We start from the raw sequence: 15993 nt of genomic DNA, 5'->3' as shown, positions 1-15993 counted from the left end.
AACCATTCCTGACACTAACCTCTCAATGCTGAGCACCTAGCCAACAGGTGTTACCACCATTTTACAAGTCTTTGGCATGACTGTCTGGGTTCGAACCCATGACCTTCCCCATCCGAGGCAGATGCTCTAACAACTAGGTCAATGGAGCAGTCCATAAATATGCATACAAGATCTTTTGATTTTGCTGTGAGAACTTTACAACTGAATACCTTGTCTTCTGAATCCATGTCTTAATCTTGTGTACAACTGCATCATCATTATATTTGCTGACAGGTTCTTCAAACTTGCTCTGGTATTTCTTTGGCTGGAACAATACAATGTCACTGAAAAAAAAAAGTTACAAAAAGCAATGGGTAGTATGAAAGGTGTTGGTTAAACAAGTGTGTTAACAAATGTTATGTTGCTGAGCGAAAAAAATATTCTGGTAAAATTCTTGGTAAAACTAATATTTCAATTTGAGATTTATTATTTGGAGACAAACTCAAATTGTGGTATGAAATATGTCTAAAAATTCACCGTATATATAAGATAGTAAATTTTGTTATAACATTAAAAGCTGACAATGTTTACAGCCTGTGTGAAAGCATTTTTATGTAATGTACTCATTTATCCTTCTAATACAAACTATAACTAATTACAAAGCAAGACTTGTCTGCTCTTCCTCAAGTAGACTTTCAACAGTGACGAGTGAAAGCAAATCATTTAGACAAGTTTCATAAAAGCAAACAAAACAAAACAAGCATTTAGTAGAAAGTAGTGGCTTTAAGAATCATTTGGAAATATTCTCAACAGAACATTTCCATTCAACTAAAAACAGTGGCCAAACCTGAATCAGTCTTACTGGATGACATCAAATTGAAGCATAGCAGTTGTGTATTATCACATTTATTACACCTCTTTCATCAGATCAAATAATCAAGGGGATAAATAAAAGCCATTAAAAGATATGCAATTCTACATCCATAAACCACCCATGTCTGATTAATTTTTAATTTTTCAAACTGACAACACTTCTGCATTTCAATGCTCCTTAACTTGCCACTATGTACCATGGCTTCCTAAATTGCAGTATGGCAACATAAGCTGGTCCCTAAAAGTCATGCATGTTACAAACACTCCATACAAACAACCAGACATTTTTTTTTAAAGGTGGGGATGGTCCCACTCCTCAATGGGGCCTCGAGGGGCTTTGCCCCTGAACCAGGGGTGCAAGGGGGGCAAAGACTCTTGGCTCAAAAGACTGCTCCTGTTGCAACTTATGATCATAAAATAAACCAAAATTATCATTTGAAAAACTAAAACTTACCAAATATGTTCAACTTGACTTCAATAATTTCACAATATATATTGTCACGTGAATTTGCTCTCCATCACTATTGATGCTGAAGTTATTTCATGTGCATGTCAGTGTTCACATCGTAATTAAGTCACAATAATTTTCCAATTTTTGAAGCAAAAACATTATACTTCACTCTTTTCCTAACAAATCTGTAAAATAATCACCAAGTACATCAACTGTATTGGCAACATGCAGTGTGCATATTCTGACAGAGGCTACATCTGTTCTCTCATTCCAGAAATCTTTCTTCTTATAGTAATTAAATACACTTTTTCCTGATGCCTTCTAAGCTTCAACGTTTCCATATGCAGCTTCTTTTGAAAGTGCTGTTCCAAACTTCACAACTGCTATTACCGTAATTCAGATCTTTCTTGCAGAGGTCACAAAAACGCCAGTCCTCCAGCATTCAGTTTTCTTATAAAACTGACCAACTAAGTTTAAGTCAAATTTTCGCTCCAGCCATTCCCATTTCCATCCATTTTTCAAACCTTTATCTAAACTTGTTGTGGCAGGGTCTCTCTCAACAACTCAGATCACAATTATTTGCAAGTATGCTTCTTTCCACTCCCATCAGTTTCCATTACATGAAGATTCGCTGGATGAATTTAAACCGTTTACCAATCAGAATAAACTTTATATAAAATATTTTGTCCCTGCAGTATCCAGATCCAATCAAAAGAAACTGACTGAAATTGCCGACATCTTAAGAGTTCTCTGAGGGCATTTGACAATGAAAGTCATGAAACCTCATAGTTCACAAATTCTTTATTCTTACTCATTGTAACTATATTTGTCTCTAACAGTTTCCTCTGTGGTATGTGCAAACCCCATCTCCATACTTACTCTTTATAACTATACTTGTCTCTGATAGCTTGCTCTGTGGTATGGGCAAACCGCATCTCCATGCTCAGAGCATCAGCTACCTTCTGGAAGGTCTTTGCCAATTCACTCTCACCACTGCTGAAGAATCCTGAAACACAGAATATGATAATTAAATAACACGGCCTATGTATGTCTGAAACTATTCAGTGACTTAGGTTTGGTATCTCTAAGTTGTTATAAATATCAAATCAATTTAAAATGTTTAGAATAAGCTAAATAATAGGCCTGATAATGATAAACATGAGAATCCTATACATTACCACAATTTTGAATCTGAGATTTGTGATTGCTGATCTTAAAACAAAAATAAGCAGTCTATTACAATCTATGCTGGACAACTAAGGATTAGAGAACAAGTACTATACTTGTTTCAAGATGTGGGTGACAATCCACCATGCACCTGTATCAAATGTTGCCCTCGTGCTGAAAGTTCCTCATTTCTCATGAATATTCATAAACCTGCTTAGCCAATCATGATGAGCAGCAATTTTCTCACTGCTGAGACCCAACATGACCTTTGACACTGTTGGAATGAGCCAAGTGAAGTTTCTCCTCCAAACACAGCATCAATTGATAAAATGGGCAAACATGGCCCAGACCAAGGCAATAAAATCTCTAACTGCACTGATTGCTAATATATGGCTTCTTATTTTTCCCTGGTAGAACTTCAATTACTCCGAACTGGTGGTATATTAAATTGTGGCTTCAAGGTTTTAAATTCATATTATTTCTTGTTTATCTTTAACCATTCATATTCTTTCTAAGGCTGCTGTGAATATTGTCAGCCTGTATACTTTCATTAATGTAATAATGCTCACTTGCTTGACTATCACTCTATTAAATTTCTGAAGCTTTAAGATTTTACATGTCAAGTATGACCATAATAGATCATAATAAAAATGAAAAGCAGGTTAATAACCTAATTAATTATATAAATACTTGTTAAATATGAAACAAATTACTAAGCAGCAATTTATTTCACTATTTTGGATATGATGTGGAATCAATTTGATTTCTAAATTTTCCTGAATGAAGATTTATGAAGTATATTTCCCCAACTGTCTCAATTTTTCGATGCCTACCCAAGTACACCCCACACCCCCAGATAAAAATCACAAAACTGATTTGTGTATCAACTGAGTTAGTTTAGCCCAGTATTTGAAGTGCTTTGCGTATATATCATTATAACATACATAGATATATGTATATAATGCTTTAAAAAAATTTTTAAAATACAAAATTCCAAATTGATTTGTGCATCTAATTTAGCTAGTTTAGCCCAATATTTGAAATGCTTAAGTCATTATATAAACTATCCATCATAAAATTATAAACATGTTAAAAATAAATATACCCACACCCTGATTTTAAAACCATAGGAACAAATTACTTTGGCCTTATCAATGCCTTTTTCCATGTTTGTGATAAAAAGCTATGAGTAATGTCTATCAAAAATGTATGGTTCATAATCTCTCTCTCCCATGTTTACATGTAATAAACATTTTATTTCAAAGAACACATTTTGAAATATAAAAAAAGCATGTAGAATAATACGGCTTCATGAACATCGTAGTTTTGTGCTGTTGGGATAGATGTTGTTGTGTGATTTAACGCCATTTTCAGCACACAATAGGCTATACATGGTGGTCATTATTAATGGTGGAGGAAGAACCCGTGAAAACCCGGGAAAAAACCACCGACCCACGAGAAGCTACTGGCAAGCTTTCTCACATACCCACATTGGCTGAATCTGAGACTCGAACCAGTGCATTGGGACAGATGTATTAAATGTACTGCATTGAACAATTAATTAAAGAGGAGAATTAAAAATAAGTAGAACTTTCTGACTATATTCCTTGCATTATAATGGACATTTAGCCACTTCAAGTATGCCCAGCATGCTTCTGGGAGGGAACTGCAACTTTTGTTCAAGGGACTTTCTATTTTAACCAAAATACAAATCCTGGACTCCTAGCTTTAAATTCTAGCAAGACCTCTGTTGAAGATTCACTAAACAAAAAGAAATTAAATTGAAAACACTTTGCTCATGACATGAATGCCTACGGAAAGAGCATAACAGCCAAAAGAGTGTACACAATTGTGTGCATTTAAAAACTTTCATAAACTTACCTATAAAGCGTATGGATGAAAGACCAACTTTTCATAGCATACCATATAAATTGGGACACAATAACTTGTTTCATGTCCCAGAACTTATGGTGTAACTTTTTTCATCTAGGTCATATGTCCCAAGCCTTAACTAAATAAATTTGTGCTGCATGTGTGACCCCCCCCCATGCTGCAATGAAATAAATAAACAAAACACTTATTTAATAAGAAACTAACTTGTATTATTATCATTTATTCCTCTTTTTTCATCATAAGTATTAAAGAAAAAAATATATCCATAAATCTGTACATGTATGGTAAGCATCCATACTGAGAGTCTATTGATTATGTCCAATAACACCGACATTATTCATTGACTGAACATAGAGAAACAGATTGTTTGGTTGCACTCAAAGGCCAGAAGAGGTTATCCAAATGAAATCTGGATCCAATGAAATCACAAAGAGAGCTAAATATCCACCAATTGCTTGAAGGAACTTGCCATTCATGCATGACATGGTGTTAGGAGCAAAATAACCAAGACTATTAGATCTAAGTTAACTATATGACAGTATCTCACAAAAAAAATCATTTTTTGAAATTACATTCACTGTGGGTGCAAATTAAACTTTTTCATTAGCATGGGTTACAAAAAGTGTTATTAAAGCAAGTTATTGCTGTGTATACTATTTGCCCTCAAACATCAATGCCTGTTTACACAATGACTGCAATAAAATTTCTGATGGACTTCCACTACTCGTAGTAGGCATTTCATCCCCTGCTCCTTTGTCCATGTCCACCAGATTGAGTAGACAATCCATAAAACAGGATGTGTGTACCATACATACATACCTATCACACCATAATCTGCATGTGACAAGAACTTCTCAGCATCCTCAACTGTTTTCAGTTCTTTAGAGGTAGGACCTGCTCGGGTTCTCATGTACTTCACAATACCATCTGATAAAAGAAAATAACTCTACATGAAGCTTTAACATTTTCCAGTATGCAGAACTTAATCTGCCTACAACAGTAATTTAGAGTTAAGAGTACAGCCTATGACATGCGGACAAAACATTAAGGTACCCCTCTCTGATTTAAAAATTTGCTCCAGAAATTAATCAATACGTGAATAATGCTTTCCCTTCCAAACAGAATTATGAAAATAATTTCTTTCAATGTACTTCTCTTATTTTGTAACTATATAAAGCATTATAAATCATACAGAAAGAATAAAAAGTTTCAGCAAAATTACACTGCATAAAGAGCACAGAGCCTAATTTATTGAAATTGTATGGCATTAATAAAGTCAGAGGTACAATACAAGCATGTAGTATTATTCTTGTAAAACAATTACAAGGTACTAGTACAAAACATGAAAAGACTATTTAAGCAAGCATATATATTGCAATACATGTCCCAATAAATATACATCAATAAAATGGGGCATAATGAATTAGATTCATCTCCCTTTCCTTTTTCAAAGAACCAACACCACCAACTTGTTAAAAACGATCCATTTTCAAAGAAAAATGCATGCAATACAAACCTAAACCTTAGGTAATTTAAAGGAGGTGGTTAGTGTAATGAAACATTTCTAGTGACCAGGGGGAACACTGACAATTTTTAAAGATCAATGAATTTTTGGGGGAATGATACAATCTTTTTTTAGCCTGAACATTGGAATACCCCAACTTTTGTCAAAAGAATGGGAATGCTGACACTTTGGGAGAGCCTAAATACAGCTAGCAGTTTTATCAACAGGCACCTTTTACTCTTTTAGTAACTGCATGCAAAAAAACCAAGTCTAATATAACAAGTCTAATATTAGCCAATAGAAACGACAAATTTAATGACAATAAATTTTGACAAACACAAATATAGCCATTGAAAGAATTTCAATCTACCAGATGACATCCAATACTGAGCAACATTATGTGAAGGCATGTAACCAAATTGTAAATATTATTTGTTAAGAAAATACATGTCTAAACATAAAAATCCATCCAGATACAAAACTACTACTTGTGCACATTTGCCAAATGATGCAAAGTCGATGACAAAGTATGTTTGCAACCTGCTTGTCTCAGTCCACTATATTCCTCAAAGATGGATCTTTTGAAAACTTTAAGGGTACAATACCCACCCCCGATACTGCTTATAAGTTCTCTTTTGAGTGGTACAATCCACATGAAGGTAGCAGTAATTGTGCAACAAAAATGAAATTTAGAAAGAATCTACTAAGTACAGCTCAAATCTAAGGATAATCTAATACATAGAGTAAAAGTCAGGAAGAATTTAAGATGAGGAAATTAAACTGAAGCAAAACCTGGCATTTGAAATGAAATTTTTGTTGGTAAATCTGATGTCAAAATGTACATGGTTAAGTAGATCCTCTGCTTGTGTAAATCGAATTTTAACATCCTAAAACAAAACAACTTTAAGAGTAATTAAAAGAATTAATATTCTCATGTTCTTTCATCTCTTTCTGAATGTGCGATTTTGAGAGATTGCCGTTATTCATTTGTGTATGAAATAAAGTATTCATTAAAAAAAATTAATGAAAACCACTAAATGTGTTCTACACAAATTGCAACATAATTTATGAAAAGAAATTGATAGAAAAGCTGGAAAATTAAAACATTGCTTTCTCTCATCTCTAAATTTGCAAAATTATTAGTAAGCAATGTATTCTTACTCCAGTATTTTACCATTGATATAGTCAGCAACAATACAGTCCATTAAATCCTCATATATAATACGCATGGGAAATTCCAATACCCAACACCCATAAAATAATCATGACAAATTAGAAAGAAAAAAAAACAGAAGATTCACTAAAAAAAAAATCATAAATGCAAATGGCATATATATACACACACACACACACACTGATAGAACATTTATAATCATGGTCTGTTGTTAAAGGTTGCCCATCAAATTTATGATCTATACTTTGCCAACAGGTTAACAATTTGGTAAAATACTGTTTTTATGTGCAGTGATGCTGCTAATTCTACAATGCTTAAAAGTCTCTGTACTTCCAAGGGCACAAACAATACACAGGCTACAATCAGCAACACAGGCTACAATCAACACAGACAACAGATAACCAACTCGACATTCCTACCTGCATCTCTTGGACCATTATAATCCTCCGATACTTCACCATTTCTAAACACTTTTAAAGTGGGATACCCACTTACACCATATTTTCCACAGGTTTCTGTATTGGCAGTGCAATCCACCTATAGAACAATTATTAAACATGTGATCATATATTCTGGAATGTACAATTAAATGGCTAAAATGCAATCGCAAACCAATCCTCATGATTGTGTATGTGATTCACATGATCAAGTTCTGGTTATAAAAAAATATAACTGGGCAAAACATGGTTCAGACAAACTGAACATTTCAATAAAGTTGGATTATGGAGTCTCACTACAGAAAATGTAGGAAATTACTGTGTATCATTAAATTAACCAGTTTTGGTTACTTTCTGAACCAAGACAGTAGTCTGACACCCTGGCCGGGTATAGTACATCATCTAGGAGTGACTACCTGCAAAATGCCATGTCTTGTCTAACACCCAGGCCAGGTTGTTACCAAGTCTCGTCTACTACACAGTTATGCTTGGTAATGTCATGACATGATCTAAAAAAATTTTAAAAAACAAACCCTTTTCAAAAATTGTCAGAAAGAATAATGATCATTTTTAACAATATAAAAGGTCTGAAAATTTCTAACAGTCTACAATGCTCTCTCTGCTAGAAAATGCTATGCACCATACTTCACTGCTATGCATCAAGCCACTTTCCTAGCAGCCAGATTTCCATCTTACTTAAAATCTGTTGGAACCATCCCTTGAAAGGAATTCCATAAAAACTCCACAAAGAAAGTAAGCGATCAAAGAAAAAAACTTGAGTTTAGGAAAGTTACCAGAGTATCTTTCCATTAATGTTGCTATTCAGGGCCGAACAATTCAGGCTTTTGTCTGCAAGCCTGCCCTGAATGTAGCTATTCAGGGTTGAACAATTCAGGTTTTGTCTGCAAGCCTGCCATTAATGTAGCCATTATTATGAAGTGCAGCATTCAATGATTTTGGTTATCACTTCTCTGACTAAATGCATAAAACATCTGCATACCTAATTCCTGCTCAGCTAGTAAATAAAGACCTGCCACCTTGAGTGGAATGAACTTCAGGATGCCAACGGGAAAAATCACTATTTAGAAGGAGAAATAAATATCAGGACCAGTCTTTGCGATCATATTCACAAAAAATTTACAAATTGACACAATTTAGAAATCTGTGTTATAATATGCAGTTTATTTCCATTATGTACAGTGTACTGTATACAATTAGCTGGTTTTCAGGAAACAGTTGTATGAACTCAGCAAGGTGCCAGATAGCTGGAAGAATAACAACATTCTAGTAACCAGCATCTTAAATCTCTTTTTAAAAAAGGTCAATTAGAAGATCTCTGGTCATCAAGGCTTTGCTCTTTCATTCTGATATGTGAAAAAAAAAAACATGCCTTGAATCTACATTGCTGTGAGGAAGAGTGCAAAGTGAAGGAGAGGAGAAGGAACTGGCACAGAGTTCTAAAAAAACATCTGTTTTATTTTGCTGTTTTGAATAGAGAAATGACGTTCTTTATAAAGACAATATTCATTCAGTTTGACATTCACAAAAAATTACACGAATATGAAATCAGTTTTTTCTTTCCAATTGTTCAAAGTAGTTACATTTTACCTCTTGCCTATAATAACTTGTAAATTTTAATTTAATTACCTAAGTTTCTATACAAGAATTGTACTTAGAGCAGATGATCTGATGGCTATAATATCTAGGTATTTCAATTACATAACTCACTAGTATCAGTAACACCCAATATTCATCAAGTCTCATTCTAACCTTGAAAATACATTACACACCAAAAGGTGTACCAACAGTTTGTAATACATTTAGTTCAATGAATGACAACATGTTTGTAAAATTGGATTCTATGATATCAATGTTTGCTTTTTCTTAAAATGAGTTTCCATATTTTTTAAAAATTTAAGTGTATATTGTATTGTTGCCACTGATTATATATTTGACATATCCATGTGCTGGGAAGAGGAAATGGTCTTTTTAGCATCGGTAACCTTTGTAGAAAAGACTCAATTCTGGGGTTTTATCCAAATATTCTCACACACACTAGCATTACTTTTGTAAACTGCTCTCTCAAGTATTTAAAATAAGTTGTAGGTCAGCATATATATTTAGTTTTTCTCGTTCATTTCTGCTGAATGTGTTTTACAAAAGGTCCAATGTCATATACGTTATATGCAGACAGTTCACCTTTCAACTAAAAATACATTTGGATGTAATAATATCAGCTTTTTATATATGAAAGAGAAACTACTATAGGAATTGAGGTTGCCATTTTGAGAAAATCTTAATCTTAATTGAAAAAGTCCTCTAGCGATGCCTCCTGTTACTGCTCCAAATGCTAAGGCATTTTTTCTGTGCCACTGAAGCAGTACTTCGGGCATGATTTTCATGGAGCTTAGACTTTACAATAAAACTCCAAATTTTAGTGCATTCCTTGCATAATTTCTGCATCACTTTTGCTCTCTTGCAGGATGTTTGGCCATCATGAATGAAAAAGCAGCAAAATAGTGATCATTAGATTCATACAATACCAACTGACTCTGAATATCAATCTGCTCCTGATTCTCTACTCATTTTGTTGAATAGCACTTAGTACTAACATTTAGCTCAATTGCTTTTGCATTTTTTAAAGTCGGGATTTTGGGTAAAACTATCAGGAAATCCGATTCTCCGATTTTTATTTTAAAAAACTAGGATGATCCCAAGTAAAATGACGCAAATGGCAGGTCTGTAAATATTCATCTTTGTTTCTGATCATTTGCCTTCAAAAAAAAGCCTTTGCAAACCGAAATTAATGGATCGCACACACCCATATAGTCTGTCACACACCCATATAGTCTGTTTACTTACTGTTTTAGATGTTAGATTACAGACCTTTAACACTATCACTGTAGTAAGAAATGGGGAAAAAATACATTTCCTTAATGGCTGATTGATCGATACAGCAATTTACTAATCCAGGAAAAAAAATGGAAGACCTCATTTTCTGTAATACTTCAACGGATCATCATAAAGGTGCATGCATTCAATCATTAGTCTCCACAGATATAGGATTAAATAAGATGGTGAAAAGACAACAAAAAAAATCTGATAAATCATGCACTGGGTACAAGAAACAGTGGGAACGATACGAGATCTTTCCCCAACTGGGTTTTAAGATTTTAAGAGATTTTAAAAGTTATCAGACTCTCAGCTATATGACATTCCTGCTTGCAACAAATTAAACGATACTTGAACATTGATGACAATGTCATTGCTATCACTGCCTCTGGGAGAAAATTATACCTACATCTTGCCTTGCTTACATGCAAGTGTATTTACACAGAATTTAAGTGATGCTACCTCATATGACCTGCATTACAAGACATTAAAAATGAAGGACCGGAGACACCCATTGTTATCTACTCTTAACAGTCCAAAACACACTTCTTACCTTGACAAGAGGAACTGGTGGGTCATTGTCTTTCAGCACTGTTGCAGCTTTTTCATACTCTGGAGCCAATTTTTTACAATGCCCACACCTATGCAAGAGAAAAATAGGAGATTAGAGATGGAGACACATTAAACATGTCCCCAGTAAGAGTTGGTCCAAATCGAAGTTGTAAATATGTCTGACTTGGAAATAAGACAGTTCCCATCCTTATGGAAAAGCAGTGCTAAAAAAATCTGATAGCCTGAAGCCTGGACCCCTCTAATTTTAGTTTGGGCACATCCTCCATTTAAAGTGATGTGCCCTCTGGCTTGTCAAAAACAAATTAGTTTGCCTGATGAAGCTTTGATCACCCTGATGAAATGAATAGATGTACTTTCAAAAATCCATGATCTAAATCTGATTACCGCTGTCCTACATGAAATTGAAATCTGATTTTAATGAAATGGAAGCTTTGCTAAAAATATGATTTCATACTCCCAAACCCCCTGACACAGTTGTTTCGTGAAAACAGTTTTCAGTAAAAACAGTCTACGCCCGTTACATGTATGCAACTGATATAAAACTATCCCACGGGCAACTTAAATAGAGGCAATAAAGGAAAAGTTCAGGTATACAATCAAAGTTTCACATTAACTGACTGACAATATCTAGTGAGATGTGTAGAAGGTTGCAGTGGGTGAACCCATTGTGCTAATTTGCACAGGTAGGATGAGGAAGTGGAACATCCCATTATAGGTACATCAAAGATATGATAGATGTGTGTACAAGAACAAAAGTTATTACATATTATTGCCTTCAATGAGTGTTTAATCCACTATGTATCATATTTCTGACAAGTTTATGAACAGCGGCAACATTTCTTTAAGTCTGATTTTACTGCAAATATAGAATGCAAAGCATGATCATTTCAGTTATTGGAATACATGCAGTGTTCAAGTGTATTTCATTTTTATTAAATTTATATCCGAATTGTAGCTATAGCAATGTTGTATGACAATATTAAAAAAAGGGAAAATTCTGGGCATGTGGAAAATTGGACTCCAGCATACATGTCAAATTTTCAAAAGCCAAGTAGGGAGAATAGCAAATAAAATTGTGAGATTTGGACCTAAATTGGGGACGTTTTTACGGGGTATTTTTTTAAAGCACCGGTTTCAATAAATATCATCCAGGTCCAATAAGGGTGAAATTCTCAAAGGATGCACCAGTAGAAACAGGATCGGGGTGGGGGCACGTAATGGTTAGCCATGAAATTGTATGGATGTAGGCCAAAACGTGCTTAAAGGTGATCTAGGGGAGGCGACTGTTGCCCCATCCCCCTTGCTCCAATGTACGAGTGCCCATGGGATGTGCCATTTCTCCATATGACACGCTTTATTTTTTCCGCATGACAAGCCCCCTTTTTCATATTCTGGTCAGCAGTGGCTAAACTGCACCACAACTAAAGGTTAGAAGTACACAAAGCCAGTGCGACTAATTAACAGTAAATCCTCATCATTACATTTATCTTGTGAAAGTTCTACAGTGTGTGTATATAAGCACCAGCAACTGATTGGCAAATAAATGATGCCCTATTTTGTTGTAACGTATGATGCTTGGGACTTAAATTTTAACAGTTCAAATCTGCAGTCACAATTTACGGTACATATGGCAACTGTTTTTCCCATGTTTTATATCCCACCTTATGTTTAACCCTCAAGGCATGTAACACTGTTTAATAAATAAAATATTTACTCTGAATTAGTTCTTTGAGGGCATATATACTGCACGGTATATTTTGTTATATTCCTTCTTTTAATTAATCATGGTAATTACAGTTTACAAATATGGTAGAGTAATGCCAGGTGTTTACGATCTTGAGTTTCTTTGGTGGAAAAGGAGATGCAGTTTTGCTTGCAGAGAGTTAAACAACAGTCACATAGATCATTCATGGGATTTAAACTTATGTGAAAATTTTGTTTTAATTTTTTTTTTTTTTTACTTTAGTACTGTTATAGGAGGTTTCAAAAATCTGAAATTTATGAGAATGTTTATACTTTACTTTTTAGTGATAAAATAGAACATGGCATCTGTGGATTGCATACAATATATCTATTTGTGTTTGGGTTTTATTTTTCTTCTGAGAAATGAAAATTGACAATGTAATAATCGGGAGTTCTCTATTAAAAATTGGGAAATACAAGATCAGGCGGTAGGTGTGGAAATACCCCAAAATCTGGATATTTTTCTCCCCTCTTGAGAGTTGACATGTATGAACTGTCTGGGCCTGTGTAATTTCAGCCTGGGCTTGTGAGTTTATTTAAGTCATCAGCACAGGGCCTGTGCCTCACCCCCACCCCTCCAAGTTCGTCGAGCGCTGAGAAAAGGGTCAAAAGAATGCTAAGTGCAACAGTCATATTATCATGGCAGAACCCAAAGCTACTTTTGTAACAGAATCTGATATTTAAAATCAGATCTTCATTGTTCTACATGAAGATCTGACAGCAACCACTTAGGGGTCATGTTCTGGTGTCCTAAATAGCCAATGGAAATGCAGCTTTCAAAAATCTGAAAGTTAATCAAATTGTTTGACACACATTGATGTTCCTCAGTCACACTGCTGAGTCTCCCAAACATGAACAGATTTCTTGCCTCGTGTTAAATAAAAACATGTGTCAGTTAATTCTTGTTCAACAAAACACCAGTCAGCAGATTAAAGACATAGCTAATGCAATAATCACAATTTCTAAGAAAATAAATAATATTCCTATAGAATTCATGCACGAATATCTCGATGAAATGTCAGTCAGGTTTGATAGGCTAGTAAGTAGCTACCAAATGCCTACACTGCGAATTTCAACTTTTTCTGTAGGAAATCGACTCTGACCCTACACCCCAACATTAATTTCCAAATATCAAAAAATGGGGTGGGAGTAAACTCGGATTATGTACCATTCTGTACTTAACACTAAATTAAAAGGATGATGTTATTGTTAAATTAGCTTTTTAACTTTACATCTCGATAGTCACCATAAAACAAGTGGAAAACAAATCAAAAGCAATTTTCTAAAAAGTCTCAAAACTTCGAATCATGTTTTGTACCTTAAAATTCAAAATAATTCTAACAAGTACAGTATTTATGAAAATGATTCACTGCCTTCATTCTGCTGGGCTGGGGCCGAGTGGGGTGGGTGGGTTCAATGAAGCCAACTATTTGCAACGACTTTAAGCAGAGTTAATAATTTACAATTATAAATTGGTGCCTGCGTATTTAGTTTAAGCAACCAGTATAGCCTCAAACAATGGTACATCCAGTATCGTAGTCGTGTCTACGTGTGGTCGAATAAAGATAAAGCTACTTAGAAAATGTCACTTTTAACTTTGTACTTAAAGAAAAATCTCAAATAGCCCAAGGAGTATGGGGGGACTTACCATGGTGCGAAGAATTCAACCAGAGCCAAGTCATGTGTCGCAGTTTTGGATGCAAAGTCACTATCGGAGTACTCGAGAACATCACTAGCAAATACTAGCGATATAAAACTTGTTAAATAAAATATAAGATTCATGCTTGTGTGCCGGTGTCTCCGAGTTAGTGACAGCTACTATTCGTATAAATGCAACCCAACGTGGCCGGTATCTGTGTGTTGTCCGCTTCTGATTGGTCCACGCGGTTGCCGAAGATTTACTTCCTATTGATTCGGAAAGCCTCGTCTCTTGCTACAGAGTACAGCAAAAGTTATGTTTTTAGTGATTGAAAGAAGCTGAAAAAGTTACGCAATATAAAGCTTAATCTCTTCCAAAGTTCCCCAAAAGATGGTGAAGAAAATCTTTAGTGTAGACGTTGTATTCGAATAGATAAAGACTTTGAGAAAAAAAAAGATACAGAGAAGAAGAGATGTAACAAACCTGAACGTATCCACAGAGACTCGTATCATTGCTTACAATATATTATATAGTACATTAGAGGTCGATTGTAAGCAATGATACGAGTCCCTGTGAGCATATCAGGGACAATCGTTAGTCCTACAATGTAAGACATAGCACATGTTTAGTCCTACAATGTAAGACATCGTACATCTTGGTTTTGTTTTAGTGCTACACCAAAACATAAATAACGTGTGATATGTCTTACACTGTAGAATGACAGCAGTCCCCCAATGAATGACAAATTGTGACGGCGGTAGGCCCCATGATTTTGTCCTAGTTGTCCTATCCTGTCCATGTACCTGAGAGTGTATAGCTACACCTTGCTGCCTCTGGTATAGTTATAGTCACACAGGGCATGTAAGCTCATTTATTGATCAAACTAAGACTTAATTTTAGTTTTAAAATTGTATCTGAATATAGTGCTAGCAAAGTTTATTCAGTTGTGATATTTTAATGATCTGCAAAATAATTGTCATAACAAAATTTCCAGACGAAAGTTGTCGATAGCGATGTACTTTTATAATGTCAGTCAGGCATTAGACTGAGGCAAGAAAATTTATGTTGGATTGACCTAGTACTAGTGCAGGGGGAATAACATATTTGCTAGCCAGGGCTCTGATATCTTAACTCTTTATGTAGATAGGGTTAACATATCGGAACCTTGGCTAGTGAAAATGGGAGACTTTACAGCCTTGGGCCGATTGGACCAAAATGGTCCAATCGGGCCAAGTACACAGGTGCCCCATGCATTGCAAATTTGAAAAAATATATCTATTGAGAGAAAATAATTTTAAAGTGATTGAATATATCATATAAAACTGGTTTAAAATTTTATTTCCATAAGCCATGCTCACAAGGGGCACTACATGTAAATCCAGGGGGTCCAGCTAAAATTACCCAATTCTGTCTCTGCTAAGGCTGTTATTGATGGGAGAATTTAGGTACAGTTGCATGAACAAGAAGTTACATGCATTTTTATTCATTCATTTTATGGATGTTAACTATGAATGAGATATAGGAGTACTCTAAAAAATTTTGTAAGTACGCTTACATATGACATTTCTTTAAAATGATAATTTAGTATAATGTAGAATTTAACTAAATAAATCTGATTTGGTAGCCACATATCTACTGTCTTTTATGAGTATGAAGGAAGATACTTGT

At 34.7% G+C, this 15993-nt stretch overlaps 1 protein-coding gene across 1 annotated transcript in view; it reads right to left on the bottom strand.

Annotated features, from left to right (window-relative positions):
- LOC149802112 (protein disulfide-isomerase A3-like) overlaps positions 1-14558 on the bottom strand; it is a 33050-nt gene extending 18492 nt beyond the window's left edge. Inside the window, exons 1-6 of the mRNA XM_089956505.1 lie at positions 14335-14558; positions 10924-11011; positions 7461-7578; positions 5183-5290; positions 2183-2309; positions 210-323 (exon numbers count right to left, since the gene is read on the bottom strand). Of these exons, the coding sequence (XP_089812631.1) occupies positions 210-323; positions 2183-2309; positions 5183-5290; positions 7461-7578; positions 10924-11011; positions 14335-14468 (689 nt within the window). The 5' untranslated portion in view covers positions 14469-14558. The remainder of the gene's footprint in view (positions 1-209; positions 324-2182; positions 2310-5182; positions 5291-7460; positions 7579-10923; positions 11012-14334) is intronic.
- Positions 14559-15993: the final 1435 nt, after the last annotated feature.

This window comes from Sinohyriopsis cumingii, chromosome 4 (genome assembly GCF_028554795.1).
Source record: "Sinohyriopsis cumingii isolate HCF-2022 chromosome 4, ASM2855479v2, whole genome shotgun sequence".
NCBI lineage: Eukaryota > Metazoa > Mollusca > Bivalvia > Unionida > Unionidae > Sinohyriopsis > Sinohyriopsis cumingii.
Note: the sequence above shows the minus strand (reverse complement) of the source record. Positions and strands in the feature narration are given on the sequence as shown.